At 42.1% G+C, this 16,006-nt stretch overlaps 1 protein-coding gene across 1 annotated transcript in view; it reads left to right on the top strand.

Annotated features, from left to right (window-relative positions):
* MTHFD1 (methylenetetrahydrofolate dehydrogenase, cyclohydrolase and formyltetrahydrofolate synthetase 1) overlaps positions 1-16,006 on the top strand; it is a 69,634-nt gene that overhangs the window by 10,498 nt on the left and 43,130 nt on the right. The window contains exons 2-7 of the mRNA XM_073349863.2: positions 4,003-4,087; positions 12,392-12,451; positions 13,236-13,289; positions 13,647-13,783; positions 13,995-14,095; positions 14,495-14,631. Coding sequence (XP_073205964.1) covers positions 4,003-4,087; positions 12,392-12,451; positions 13,236-13,289; positions 13,647-13,783; positions 13,995-14,095; positions 14,495-14,631 — 574 coding nt within the window. The remainder of the gene's footprint in view (positions 1-4,002; positions 4,088-12,391; positions 12,452-13,235; positions 13,290-13,646; positions 13,784-13,994; positions 14,096-14,494; positions 14,632-16,006) is intronic.

The raw sequence follows: 16,006 nt of genomic DNA, 5'->3' as shown, positions 1-16,006 counted from the left end.
AGGCACTGTCCTGGCATAAAAAAGAGACGGTGCCTGCCCCAAAGAGCCTACAGTCTCAGTGTACATATAGGCAACAGGGGGCTCAAACAGATGAAGCACAAGGAAATCAATGATACTGATCAGCCTGAAAAACTGCCACAGCAGACCAGTACCTAACCATTGCTGAGTGTTTTGTAAGCATCACAGTTGGTAGTGGAGGCTGTGTTGAGACCTGCATGAAAGCCAGGACCTAAACAATTATTTTAAAAGTGGGATGAAAACAAAACTCTTCTACTAGAGTCTCCTGTTGGGAGACTTTGAAGAGTTCAGCCAGAAACGTGCAGCGGCCGTCAAAAAAATGAACAGAATGGTGGGAATCCATAAGAAAGGGATAGACAATAAGACAGAAAATATCACGTTGCTTCTATATAAATCCATGGTACTCCCACAACTTGAATACTGTGTTCAGATGTGGTTGCCCCATCTCAAAAAAGGTATATTGGAATTGGGGAAAAAAGGTTCAGAACAGAGCAACAAAAATGATTAGGGGTATAGAACTGCTTCCATATGAGGAGAGAGTAATAAGACTGAGACTTTTCAGCTTGGAGAAGAGATGACTAAGTGGGGATATGATAGCGGTCTATAAAATCATGACTGGTGTGGAGAAAGTAAATAAGGAAGTGCTGTTTACTCCTTCTCATAACACAAGAACTAGGGGCCACCAAATGAAATTAATAGGCAGCAGGTTTAAAACAACAAAAGGAAGTATTTTTTCACACAATGCACAGTCAACCTGTGGAACTCCTTGCCAGAGGATGTTGTGAAGGCCAAGACTATAACGGGTCAAAAAAGAAATAGATAAATTCATGGAGGATAGATCCATCAATGGCTATTAGCCAGGAGGACCAGGGATCATAGAATCATAGAATATCAGGGTTGGAAGGGACCCCAGAAGGTCATCTAGTCCAACCCCCTGCTCGAAGCAGGACCAATTCCCAGTTAAATCATCCCAGCCAGGGCTTTGTCAAGCCTGACCTTAAAAACCTCTAAGGAAGGAGATTCTACCACCTCCCTAGGTAACGCATTCCAGTGTTTCACCACCCTCTTAGTGAAAAAGTTTTTCCTAATATCCAATCTAAACCTCCCCCACTGCAACTTGAGACCATTACTCCTCGTTCTGTCATCTGCTACCATTGAGAACAGTCTAGAGCCATCCTCTTTGGAACCCCCTTTCAGGTAGTTGAAAGCAGCTATCAAATCCCCCCTCATTCTTCTCTTCTGCAGGCTAAACAATCCAAGCTCCCTCAGCCTCTCCTCATAAGTCATGTGTTCCAGTCCCCTAATCATTTTTGTTGCCCTTCGCTGGACTCTCTCCAATTTATCCACATCCTTCTTGAAGTGTGGGGCCCGAAACTGGACACTGTTGTACCAATAAAATAAAAACCAGCAGGATCTTATTAAAGGGAAAAGGCAAAATACCACATTTATTGTAAATACAGAAAGAATCATAGTAAGCAGTTAGTTATAGCTATAACATTCCATTCAATCTCATATTTATTCACACATTCATTCATACAAACACACACCCACACACATACAGGTTCTGCAAGGTTGTTATCATAGTTACCAGCCTTAGAGTTGCTCATGCCAAGTCACTGGCCAGGTGGCCTGGACATGAGGAGGGAGCAGGGCCTTGTCAGATGCTCATCTGATGCTCCTGGAAGTTGGTTTGCAGAATCAGACCCCAAAGTTCTCACTTTTTAGAGTCTATTTTTATAGGAATTTCTTCCTATGCCAGTCTATGGGAATTGCTTCATCATGCTGTTGCTGAATCAATCAGCAGATAGCACATTCCTGACGGCTCCAAGATGTTATCTTGTTCTTTGGTTCTCCCATTCTTGAGGCTGTTGGGTGGATTCCAGTCTGCCCTCCGGGGGGGTCCTCTGGTTATTTCCACTTGACGCCTTCTTCAGCCGATGGACACTGGATTCTTAGGCTGGCACCTCCCTGATCATTCAGTTATTATCCACACCAAGCATCCATCCACATACATCCTCTATCTCTATTTTAATCACAATTGTTAATACAACAAAAGGGCGGGGAGTCTCTGGGTGCTGTTTCTGTTGTTAGAGTATTGCTTTGAGTCTCTCTCTCTGTGAATTGCTTTGAGAACAGACTCTGTCTTAGAATGTACTAACACAATTAGCAGCTTGCAAGTTTCACACATAGAGGGAGAGAAACAGCACCAAAAACCAAGAGACCTCCCAATCAGCAATACCCTGGAATTGAAACTATGGGGAATCAAACTCATTTGTGATTTTAATACAGAACTTCTTTAATATGATCCAACAACACAGTACTCCAGATGAGGCCTCACCAATGTCGAATAGAGGGGAACGATCACGTCCCTCGATCTGCTCGCTATGCCCCTACTTATACATCCCAAAATGCCATTGGCCTTCTTGGCAACAAGGGCACACTGCTGACTCATATCCAGCTTCTCGTCCACTGTCACCCCTAGGTCCTTTTCCGCAGAACTGCTGCCTAGCCATTCGGTCCCTAGTCTGTAGCTGTGCAGATGGTGTCCCTAGCCTCTGTTTGCCAGAAGCTGGGAATGGGTGAAGGGATGGATCACTTGATGATTATCTGTTCTGTTCTGTACTTCTGGGGAACTTGGCATTGGCCACTGTCGGAAGACCAGATACTGGGCTAGATGGAGCTTTGATCTGACCCAGTATGGCCATTCTTATGTACTTAAATTCAGCCAGACCCTTGGGTGCACCTGTGCTCCTGCAACTTTTCCACTCTCTGCTTGATCTCAGAGGCAGCATCAGGCTGGTTTGTTCCCCTCCGGTGCAAGTTAGAGCTGCCTCAAGGGTGGTTCCAACAAGCCCAAGTTGCAGGAGGGCAGTGTGCTCTGATCATGTCCTTTCTTGCCTCTGGCCTCCCTGGGGTTGGGGCTAAGCGGGTGGCATAGTGCTGGTTCCACTGGCTTTACATCACCCTGGAATTCCCTTCTGCAGCAGGAATCCCGTGCTGCCATACTGGGGGAGCTCCTTTCCATTTCTGCCGTGGGAGTGGGGTATTGGAGCTGGAGCCGTGGCTCAGGCTCTGGCCCTGCATGATCACGTGTCTAAGACTTAGCAGGGTTCCTGTTAATGGTGACCTTGTCCCTGATTATTTTATTTAGTGTTTTTCCTTGTAACACCCATCACCATGGTATCTGAGCACTTCACAGACATAAACTGATGCTCACAAGATCCCTGTCAGCTAGGGAAGTGCTGGCACTAGTTTGGGAACTGCAGCAGCATTCTTCTGTCCAGTATCATATCCATGGCTGTAGACACATATATAATGGAGTTCTGTGTGTTTCACCCGTCAGATATTTGGCGCCCACACAGACCTCCCTCATGGGAAAACTGTGGGTCGATCATAAACGTATACTCGGTGAGAAGTAGGCAGGCCTAGCAAAACCCTGAATGTACCACCTGTAAACTGAAACCTTATATCTTTTGCCCAGCATCTGGATGAAGGACTAAAATCTTAGGCCATGAAGTTTATTGTTGGTCTTGGTAGCTGAATAACTGCCTTGGTAGTCATGAGTAACTGGGGTGCTCATCCTATTACCAGTAGCTGTTCACTTAAGCCAGATGCTCACCTAATTCCCATCGATTTCTGTCGAAGTTAGTTACCTGAATACCTTTGAGGATCTGGGCCTTAGAAACCTCCTTCTATTTTGACTTGCTTTAGACTATTCTGATCATTCTCTCCCATGAAACTGGTTGGTAAGGTACTGAATGGAGCGGGCTGCAGACAGGTGTGGTCGTACATTTTGGGATTGGGAATCAACACACCCTGGTGACTGTCTGGAATTTCAATTCCATGCTTTAAACCTTTTTATTTTTCCTATGTCTCTTGAGTGCCATGCAACTGCTGTGAGGATGAGAGAACTTGGAAGTATAGGGTGGGGTTTTCAAAAGCCCAATTTCTTGGTTAATTTCTGTTTTTCCCCTCCCATCCCAGGCAAATGAGAGAGAGACTGAAGACTCAAGTTGCTCAGATGAAGGAGAGAGTCCCTGGATTCAGACCAGGACTTGCAATTTTGCAGGTATTGTTGCCTTCTTTAAAAACAAAAAAAAATGAAAAAGCCCTTCTGCTCTGTAATGCTAATTGTAAGACCATGGAAAACTGATTGTCTTCATCTGAAATGACTCAGCAAAATAATGCTTTAAAACAAAAATTCCTACTGAACACAGTGTAGCAGTGTGATTATCTGTGTGTCTGTTACTGGGGTCCAGGAAAAGTCGCCCCCCCCCCCCCCCCGAACCTGTCTGACCTTCCCCTCAATCTGGTTTGATTTGTTTTCATTCTTCTTCTTTTAATGTGAAAACACTTCACAAGTATAGACTGCTACACAAATCCTGTATTATCTACTAACAGCAAACCTCACTAGTAGACTCTTTTTCACGTCTTTTTACCTTATATGACTGCAAGATATACCTGCTTTTGTAATTCCCACAAACATAGGTTGTTGCATCAGAAATCAACTTAATGATGTGGTGATTAGGGTGATTGACTCAGTTCTTGCTGCTAGGGAATGTGAAAGAGAATCTAACGTGAAAAAGTTTAGTTACTGTGAATGTAACAAAACTCTACGAGCTGTAGTCTGGCTTTTCCATGGCACCCATCCAAACATAAAAGCCATCCTGCAAGCCCAAATGGGAATATTAGCATGAGTAAAAGTGCAGGCCTATACATTTGGCAGATTTGGCAGAATGCAGCGTCTTCTGTGCTGTTGTGAAAAATAGAAGTTATCTGGTCAGAAGCATTTTTCAATCTCAAATTGAGTAGGTGTAAAGAGCAGCTATCATGTCACAGGAATGAATGCTGTGGGTGGAGAGAATTTATGGGATTTGAAATGAATGTTTACAGAAGTGGTCTCTGTCCTTGTCCACCCTCATTTATCTGTCTATTAGAAACATAGAATATCAGGGTTGGAAGGGACCTCAGAATGTCATCTGTCCAACCTCCTGCTCAAAGCAGGACCAATCCCCAACTAAATCATCCCAGGCAGGGCTTTGTCAAGCCTGACCTTAAAAACCTCTAAGGAAGGAGATTACACCACTTCCCTAAGTAACCCATTCCAGTGCTTCACCACCCTCCTAGTGAAAAAGTTTTTCCTAATATCCAACCCTCCCCCACTGCAACTTGAGACCATTACTCCTTGTTCTGTCATCTGGTACCACTGAAAACATTAGATCCATCCTCTTTGGAACCCCCTTTCAGGTAGTTTGAAAGCAGCTATCAAATCCCCTCATTCTTCTGTTCTGCAGACTAAATAATCCCAGTTCCCTCAGCCTCTCCTCATCAGTCATGTGCTCCAGCCCCCTAATCATTTTTGTTGCCCTCCGCTGGACGCTTTCCAGTTTTTCCACATCCTTCTTGTAGTTTGGGGCCCAAAACTGGACACACTATTCCAGATGAGGTCTCACCAATGCCGAATAGAGGGGAATGATCACGTCCCTCGATCCCCTGGCAATGCTTCTACTTATACAGCCCAAAATGCCGTTAGCCTTCTTGGCAACAAGGGCACACTGTTGACTCATATCCATCTTCTCGTCACTGGAACCCCTAGGTCCTTTTCTGCAGAACTGCTGCCTAGCCACTCTGGCCCTAGTCTGTAGCAGGGCATGGGATTCTTCTGTCCTAAGTGCAGGACTCTGCACCTGTCCTTGTTGAACCGCCTCAGATTTCTTTTGGCCCAATCCTCTAATTTGTCTAGGTCCCTCTGTATCCTATCCCTGCCCTCCAGCGTATCTACCACTCCTCCCAGTTTAGTGCCATTCGCAGCCCTGCTGAGGGTGCAATATAAAGCCCTACTGAGGGTGGCTGAATTATCTGCCTCTCTATCTTTATCTATCAACCAAAATACAAAACTCTTCACCATCTGGGGCACAAAAGTAGCTGACCTCTGTACACTGCAATCTGTACACTGTACACTTTCATTTTGGCTGTACCAGACAGGAAGATTGAAGCAGCATTATACAAAACCACTTGTTAATTTGAAAGCTATTTTTTAGGCTCACTCGCCAGAAGAACATCCACAAAACATCTGGAAGACTTAAATTCATTCTTCAGATTATTAGCAGCTTGGATAGCATCAGCTAGTGTTATTGCACTGCATAGCACAATGGTAGACTAGCCTTGTCCATGGTGTGCATGGTAAGAAATTGCAGGCCATGGTGTTTTCTAATCTTGCCGGTAATTTGCTACTGGAATAGCTTGCAGTTTCTACATCTGAATGAAGTAGGGCTTTATATTTTTTTAGCAGCTTAGCCAGGAGAAGAGCCTCTTTGTTGTACATAGGATAATTATCTATTTCTTCAATCAACTGATAAAATGCAGTGTCCTAAGATGACTGTATTGTTGGAGTGTAACTAGATGGTTTTGCTTTATTTGTTTTGCTCGAGTAGGAAGAAATGCATGTTGAGTGGTAAACTGCATCCTTACCAGTCAAGCCTTCCACAGATGTCCTGCGCAACATGTCGTCATCTCCTTGTTGAAGTGCTGCATCTCTTAGATTGGTTGCTTACTCAAACGTTTCTATTTTAAGAAGTGTCGTCTTGTATTTTGTGTGTGTTTGCTCTCAAGGAAACACTACAACAGGACTGATAGTTGGAGGACATGGTTGCTCTGGTGGCTATAGAAGCAGTGACCATAGAATCATAGAATATCAGGGTTGGAAGGGACCTCAGGAGGTCATCTAGTCCAACCCCCTGCTCAAAAGCAGGACCCATCCCCAATTAAATCATCCCAGCCAGGGCTTTGTCAAGCCTGACCTTAAAAACTTCTAAGGAAGGAGATTCCACCACCTCCCTAGGCAACGCATTCCAGTGTTTCACCACCCTCCTAGTGAAAAAGTTTTTCCTAATGTCCAACCTAAACCTCCCCCACTGCAACTTGAGACCATTACTCCTTGTCCTGTCCTCTTCCACCACTGAGAATAGTCTAGAACCATCCTCTCTGGAACCACCTCTCAGGTAGTTGAAAGCAGCTATCAAATCCCCCCTCATTCTTCTCTTCTGCAGACTAAACAATCCCAGTTCCCTCAGCCTCTCCTCATAAGTCATGTGTTCCAGACCCCTAATCATTTTTGTTGCCCTTCGCTGGACTCTTTCCAATTTATCCACATCCTTCTTGTAGTGTGGGGCCCAAAACTGGACACAGTACTCCAGATGAGGCCTCACCAATGTCGAATAGAGGGGGACGATCACGTCCCTCGATCTGCTGGCTATGCCCCACTTATACATCCCAAAATGCCATTGGCCTTCTTGGCAACAAGGGCACACTGCTGACTCATATCCAGCTTCTCGTCCACTGTCACCCCTAGGTCCTTTTCCGCAGGACTGCTGTCTAGCCATTCGGTCCCTAGTCTGTAGCTGTACATTGGCTTCTTCCGTCCTAAGTGCAGGACCCTGCACTTATCCTTATTGAACCTCATCAGATTTCTTTTGGCCCAATCCTCCAATTTGTCTAGGTGCGCTCTGATCAGCTTCAGAGTCTGTTTTGTTTTCTTGGGTTCAGCACAACTGAGACATGTGCCAAATTCATATTGTGTATTTTTGAAAGTAACTCCTATATTAGGGTGCTGCTGCCCCATCATCTAAACTAGAAAACTCATTCAGTAGCCATCAGTACAGTTCATCCCCCCCATGCCTTCTGCTACCAGCATCACAGACGTCTGTCCAATACTGGTGGCTTTTGACAGTTTTTTGCATTCTTTTGAATTTATTGACAAATCACACATTTTTTCACCTTTTTTTGTGTGGAGAGTCTTTTTCTTTTTGATGTGAGCCTTAAGGGGCTTTAATCCTCCATGTCTTCATATACTCTAGCTTCTCTGTAGAGGTAAAATCCCCAAGTATATTGTTAGCATTACTACCACCATTTTTCATTTTGTACAAGTATAAGACTTGTGCTAAATCAGATACAAATTAGATCTATATGTTAGTATCAAAAATGCCATTTTTGTTTAGTGAGCACTTTAATGGAAGCCCAATATGAAGCTGTGTATTGTAATTTCTAACACTAATACTGACCTGTGGATAAGTGACGCTAATTAAAAAACTAGTTTTATACTCTTTCAAAGGCTAGTACTTTATGCATAGGCAATTACAAATTAAAACCAAATACCAGGCAGATTAGCTGCTATGTTGTGTGTACAAAAGCTTACAAATGGAGACGCATAACCAGGAATTCACGTACCTTTCTGTCTACCCACTATGCAGTACAAACGGTGGGCATGCAATCTACTGCTGTTGGTGCACAGCCTTCGGAGTGAGACTGATCTAGTCAGCAAATTTCAATTGAAAATATAGAAAACTATTATCCCTAGTGAGATACTTGGACATCTAAGATTACGCGATGTGAAAACATGTCATCTTAACATATTGCAAAATGTTGATATTTGCCATTTTTGCCACATGCTAAACAGCGTTGTCATTTCTGGGGGGAAAAAAAGCTTGCCTATGCAATGCCAATAAAAGTCTTTTAATACATTGTCATTTGATAGCTCTGAGCAATAAACACCATGTTAAGGTGTTGAAATTAATGTAAACATAAAAATCTGTAGTCAGTAATGTTGCAGTGTGTTTGAAACTGCAAAAACTTACCCTTTATTTTGGGGAGCATTGTTTCACTTTGTCTACAGGTTTAGGGCACCATTTGACAGCTCCACATTGTATCTCATCTAAACATACATAAAGTAAGCTTTCAAATGATATGTGATGTGGGTGTGTGTAGAGTGGGTACATTAAACTCTGAAAATATGGCCCTTTATGGAGAATTGCCACACGTCTGTTAGTGCAGAATTTCCCTCTGATGTACCTCAACCCTGCATTGTCTCAGAGAAATTCAGTCCTCATGGCCCATTCAGTCCTTGGCATCACTGTGACTTACAAGGATGCCAGATGTGATGGTGGTTTCTATGGTAAGTTTGCCCATTTACTAGACTGGTGTTACCAGTCTGTTTCACATAGGCTAGCATACAGCATTTTACAGCTGCAAAATCCCATATCCATTAATAATTTCCTGAGCCATCTGTCTTGCAGCTGTTTGATTTAACAGTGCAGGGTAATTAATTGCAGGTGGGCAGGGAAACTCTTCCTGGTCTGTGTAGATTCTCATACATTTATCTCCATTTCATTAGGTTACATTGGGTACTATACATGGCCATTTTGTTCATGAACAAAATCTCAAGCTGTACGTTGAAAGCAGAGTTTGAACATTCTCTTTCTCACACTAAAAACAGATGTTTTCTATTTCTTCATGTCTCCCACTGCCATCTCCACATTTTCTTCCCTTTCGCCCCTACAGACATGGCCTTCCTGAGCTGGTCTGCAAAGCTGCTCCCCCAACAATACCCTTAAGATCCATCGTTGCTGTAGCTTCTGTACAAGAAATTAGCTAGCTGTGGGAGCTGGGGATATAGTTTGATAAAAAATCAAGACGACAAGTGCCACTCATCACCTTGGCCATTTTCCTTGTTTCCATGCCCCCCACCTTTCTTTAGACATCAGACTCTTCCAAGCAGGGACACTCTTTGTATGGGGATGCCAGGTTTCGGGCGCTTCAATAATACAAGTAGTAGTAATTGCTTGTTACAGCTTTATGTGGGGAGCAGAGTTAGCCATCTGTAATCCAGTCATTAGGGAGCAGCATTTCTGGAGTTCACCCTGTTGTCTGCTGGAGTCTTGCCAGCTCTCCCTGATGTTGTTCTTGCTACACAGAGTCTTTCTTTGACAAATTAGGCTGGAGTATGCATCCTGCTTTCTGAAGCCTGGCAGCACTGTAATCACCTGATACCAAGAATTACAAGCTTGTGTCCCACGTCACTTTCTCTTACATTTTGAGCTCGATTTTGGTTATTTACAGCACAGCAGTGCTGGAAAACTGTCAGTGGAAATTTTAAGAGACAAGTGGCATAAGATGCCCAATGCCCGTTAGTTTGGGGCACCTTGTTGCCATATATGCCTTTGAATATCCATAAAAACGCACCCATATATATGTATGCACTAGGGCTGTCAAATGATTTTAAAAAATCACAATCACGATTAAAAAATAGTTGTGATTAGTTGCAGTTTTAATCACACTATTAATAATAGAAAGCCAATTTAAATGTATTATACATATTTTTGGATGTTTTCTACTTTTTCAAATATATTGATTTCAATTACAATGCAAAGTGTTCAGTGTTTATATTATTTTTGATTACGAATATTTGCATTGTAAACAATTTTTTAAAAAGTCAAAGTATGAATGAGCATACGAATGTTTAGCATATCTGGCACAAAAATACCTTGCAACGCCAGCTACAACAGTACCATGCAAATGCCTTTTCTCAATTTCGGGTGATGTTTATCTCCCCTAAATGTAAACAAACTTGTTTGTCTTAGTGATTGGGTGAACAAGAAGCAGGACTGAGTGCACTTGTAGGCTATAAAGTTTAACATTTTCTGGTTTTGAGTGCAGTTATGTAGAAAAAAATTCTACATTTGTAAGTTGCATTTTCACAATAAAGAGATTGCACTACAGCTGTGGTTCTCAACCAGGGGTTCACGTATTCCTGGAGGTACGCAGAGGTCTTCCAGGGGTTACATCAGCTCATTTAAATATTTCCCTAGCCTTACAACAGGCAACATAAAAAGCACTAGTAAAGTCAATACCAACTAAGATGTCATACAGCTAAAGATTTGTTTATACTGCTCTATATACTATACACTGAATTGTAAGTATAATATTTATACTCCAGTTGATTTATTTTATAATTATTGGTAGAAATGAGAAAGTAAGCAATTTTTCAGTAATATTGTATTGTCACTGTTGTATTTTTATGTCTGATTTTGTAAGTAAGTCGTTTTTAATGGACGTGAAACTTGGAGGTACACAAGACAAATCAGACTCCTAAAATGAGTATGGTAGTCTGGAAAGGTTCAGAGCCACTGCACTACAGTACTTGTACGAGGTGAATTAAAAATACTATTTATTTGGCTGTCTTTTTTACAGTGCAAATATTTGCACTAAAAAGTAATAATATAAAGTGAGTGCTGTACACTTTGTATTCTGAGTTGTGACTGAAATCAGTATATTTGAAAATGTAGAAAAACATCCAAAAATATTTATTTATTAATTCATTTAAATTGGTATATTATTATTGTTTAATAGTGTGATTAAAACTGGGATTAATCATGACTATACACACATAATTAGACTTTGTGTATATCAAATAGGCCCAACTTGCCTGATGGCCTTAATCAAGTAATTGGGTGTTTCATAAATGAAATGAGCTCAGTTCAGAATCAATACACATTCACGCCGCTAGCAGTGAATCTCTCCCAGTATGGACATCCTTCTGAAGCCCCCAGGAGCAGTGCAGTCAGGATCTTGACCTGTTGCTCCAACACTAAAGGACATGCAGGTATATTAGTGTGTTTAGATACAAGAATCCAGGCAAGGGAGATGCTGCTTAAATATGTGCAGCAGCAAGGTTTGCTGTGTCAAGAGGGGCATCGTGAATGAGGTGAAGGCCAGGGGTTTAATTGTGTGTGTAACCTGAACTCCTACTTTGAACTGACATAGAAGCCGAGTATCTGAGCTTAGATCTTGATGTTTTTTGGTGGTGGGGTTTCCTCCCTGCATGCTCTGACTCTGGTGGAAATTCGACATGAGCACATATCAGTATTGTATGCTGCCAGACAATGAGGTCAAGAGTGTCTCCTTGTCTCCTCACCACCTCAGGACCCCTGCCCTCAATCAGAGGAAGCAAATAACTGGTGACTATTTCAGTGTGGAAATGTTGTTGATTTCACTGCATGCACAGCAGTGGTTCACATCCGATGTAGCCTCTGATAATTGGTGTGTCCAAAAACTCTCTCTTATTCTTAAACCGTGCTTCATAGCCGTAACTCTACATAGCGTGTTCTGCACTATGGGAAGTTGCTGTCTTCTGTCAGTGATCAATAAGGCTGTGATCAATCCTGGCAGTGCTATTGGGTATAAAACTGTCTGTGTTTGCAAGTCACGTTAATACATTTTAGATTTAACTTTTTCAGGAAAGAGACTGGGCATTTTTCTCTGCTTTGGAATGTACCATATTAAAGGCTTTCAAAAGGCATAAATGGCTGCTATTTAGAAAATTAGCCAAACTGTTTACCCATCTTTCACTTAAAAGGACATTTCCCATTAGCTCTGTCTGGCTGTATCCCTTTGCTATAGGAAGACTCTTGAGTCAAGCTGTCCCTGTAATATAACTACAGTTGAACAAAGGAACAGTCATTCAAATTCAGATATATATTTCTGTCTATCTGTATCTCTGCTTTCCATTGTGACTTGTCTCTTTCCTTTCACCCTCTAGGTTGGGGATCGAGATGATTCAAATATCTACATTAGCATGAAGCTGAAGGCTGCTGCTGAGGTAATGCCTAGATCATAACTTTGATTTTCTTCGTAAATATTATACACCCCACCCCACACGCACGAGGTAGTAAAAACGTGCCTTTAAAGCCTTCAATATAGCTATACCTATGCAAACCCTTAATGTAGACAAGCTGCACTGATATAAACTGGGGCTTGCACTGTGTGGATTACTCTGGCAACATCAGTGTAGTTAGTTGGTGCAAATGTTTATAGTGTAGACAAGCTTTTAGTTTCGTGTGCTCACTGCACTGTTCTGTCCTCTGGCTTAGCCAGCCCCTAGACCCCTGCCTGTTATACCTCATTAAGGCATACACCTGCAGTTGCTTCATTTCAGCTCATTGCCCTGCAGCCACTGTATGCTACAGTACACCCTGTCTTGTGGAAGGGGAAATTGGCCCGTTGTCCAAAATGTTGGTTGATGTCTTGTTGCTGTTTGCTAGCATTCCAGAGCAGTGTCCTTTTTGTCAGTCCTAGTACAGCAGCTGCTATCAAGCTGAATTGCCATCCCATAACTAGGGATTCTCTTTCTTTTGTAACCTATGTTACAGTGTAGGGTAATAAAAACAATGACAGAAAAGTTAACTCAGCGGGGTACTAATCTTCTCTTTGGTTTATGTACTTCTGAGTAACAGAACTTTATTGCCTGTCCCTCAGTCAGACTAGAAAGCATGATAGATTCTATCGCAAGCCTGGGCTGGAATGAGAGAATTGCCACGCTGTTTTTACATAGTGCCTCTTACGTCAAGTAGAAAACCAGATCACTTCTGAGTTCTCTTTTGCAGATTGGGATCAATGCCAATCACATTAAGCTGCCAAACACTGCAACAGAAGCTGAGGTAAGTGACTTGGTCAGTCTCGTTAAGAAGCCCTTAATTTTGGTTTGGTATTAAAAAGATAAAATGTGTGTGTATTTCTTTGACCTATCTTTTCATATAAAGAAACACTTGCCTTTAAGGGGTGTAAAAAGGAGAGATCACCAAATGCTGAACATTTTTAAAGAATTTAATCTAGATGTTTCTGAAAAGACAAATCCACAAGTAATTTATATTTTTATATGGGAGAACTAAACATTGTGTGTGTGGTGTTCCCAAATTCTATCCAGCTAGAAAATGCAACGTTCAAGTACTTGCACCAGACTTGTTTAAATGTATCATTCTTAATGTTTTTATCCTGTCCCCACTTTAAATGTATAGGTGCTGAGGTGCATCACTGCTTTGAATGAAGACCCTGCAGTTCATGGATTTATAGTACAATTGCCTCTCGAGACAGATCAACCCATCAGTACAGAGAAAGTGACCAATGCTGTTGCCCCTGAAAAAGATGTAGATGGGTAAGCTGATTTTTGCAGTTGGAGGGTAATTGTTTTTGCATACAACTTGCTCTCTTTCCTTTAAAACTATCCCTTTAAAATAAGGATTCTAAATTTAACAGATAACTTTAAAATATATAAATGTTGGTGTTATGGAATAACAGTTAGTGTAACTTTAAGATCCTATTCCTGGCACATACATACCATTGTCCCCTCCCTTCATATACTTTAGGTTAACTAGCATCAATGCTGGGAAACTTTCCAGAGGTGACCTTGGAGACTGCTTCATCCCCTGTACACCCAAAGGATGCATGGAGCTTATCAGGCAGACAGGTAAGTAATTAAAGTATATTTGAAGGACTGATGGTTCTCCTTAGTCCTGTCCTCATTATTGATGAGTACACTGTGTGTCAGTCCCTTGATGAGCTGTAAAATTACACTTAGTGTGCAGTATATGATAGCCTTTTCTAAAAGCACTAGTTTTCCTTGAGGTGCCAACCCCTGTCCCTCTGCCTTCTTAAAGCTCTTCACCTTCCACTTCTTGACCTTCAAAGCCCCATTGCGTGGACAGCTGTGTTTTCTAGCCAAGGATGACTAATTTTGACTTTTCTAAGAGCCACAGCTGGATCCATGCTGACTAATGGCTCTGGAATAAAGTTAATTAATTGACAGCTGGGATGTGCCCAGGTTGTTTGGACTGCTAACCTAAAACCGAATCTTCTTCTGTTTCAGGCATCCAAATTGCAGGTAAAAAAGCAGTGGTGGTTGGACGCAGTAAGATAGTCGGTGCTCCAATGCATGACCTTCTACTGTGGAGCCATGCAACTGTAACCACTTGCCACACAAAGACTGCGGCACTGGCTGAGGAGGTAAGGATAAGGTGTTTATTTAAACCCTGTACAATATATACACATGCCTGTCTCTTTCCACAAATGAATTTTCAAAAAATAAGATGAAAAAAAGCCTGTACTTCAGAAGCTTCTATTAAGATTAATGCCCAAAAAGCTTTTCACAGAGGTCTTTAAAATTGCTCACGAGACTGGTCCCATTTTCCTGCTCAACAGCAAGAGTAAATCACAGCAATGGTGTGGTGGCAGTATTGACACCTACTTGGATTTTTCCAGACAATTGGCATGCTTCAGCAGTCAGGCAAAAGAGTGGATGTGTGTTAATGTGTAACAGATCAGAAAAGCTCTAGTGCTCTATGGTACTGTAAAACAGGACTCGGGTATTCCTATGGTGTTTAAAGTGGGAATAACAAAACTGACCCAACCTCACAAGGTTGTTGTTAGGCTTATTAATGGTTTAAGTGCGAAGTATTAATAAAATCTCAAATATAAATTTTCTTCCTTTTAATATAAAGAAAAATCAAAAAGATAACTACTTCCTATGAAAAACTAGATGGAATTCATAGACTCATAGAATATCAGGGTTGGAAGGGACCTCAGGAGGTCATCTAGTCCAACCCCCTGCTCAAAGCAGGACCAATCCCCAATTTTTGCCCCAGATCCCTAAATGGCCCCCTCAAGAATTGAACTCACAACCCTGGGTTTAGCAGGCCAATGCTCAAACCACTGAGCTGGGTGAAGGAAGTATTGAAATGACCCTCATAACAGATTTCTGTTTGCATCTTTAACTATAGAGCTTTGAGTAGGTCTGCCAGACTTACCAATATGGTCTAAGTGAGCGGTCATGCCAAATTACAGTGCATTTTGTGTTACAACCTCATGAATGTTAAAAGAATAAATCCATAATTAATAATGATTTTGAGCCAGAAGACTGGATTGCTAACACTGGGTGGTTTAGAGGCCTGTGCAGGAGGTATGGTTGATGGCTTTCTGAGATGTGCTGGCTCTATCTCCAACCAGCCTACTTTGAAAAGAATAGCTCTGCTGTAGGAAACTCTAGAGGTTAACTTGAGGAGAAGAAAAGAATGTACGGTAGTGTTAAGCATGGGCTGGAACATAGGGTCCTTGCCTGGGAATCGGGACACATGGATTCTACTCCCACCTCTGCCACTGACCTGCCGTGTGACATTGAGCATGTCACTTAGCTTCTCTGTTCTGCCTCCTTTGTCTCCTTAGGTTATAAGCTCTTCAGGGCAGGGATTCTCTCTCACTATATCAGTGTACAGTGTATGTGCCTGCCCCAATGGAGTCCCCCTCCTGGTTGGAGCTTCTGTGTGCTATTGTAATACCAACAATAATAATAGATATAACTCTGACCTGCATTAACAGAGATGAA

Source organism: Lepidochelys kempii, chromosome 6 (assembly GCF_965140285.1).
Source record: "Lepidochelys kempii isolate rLepKem1 chromosome 6, rLepKem1.hap1, whole genome shotgun sequence".
NCBI lineage: Eukaryota > Metazoa > Chordata > Testudines > Cheloniidae > Lepidochelys > Lepidochelys kempii.
Note: the sequence above shows the minus strand (reverse complement) of the source record. Positions and strands in the feature narration are given on the sequence as shown.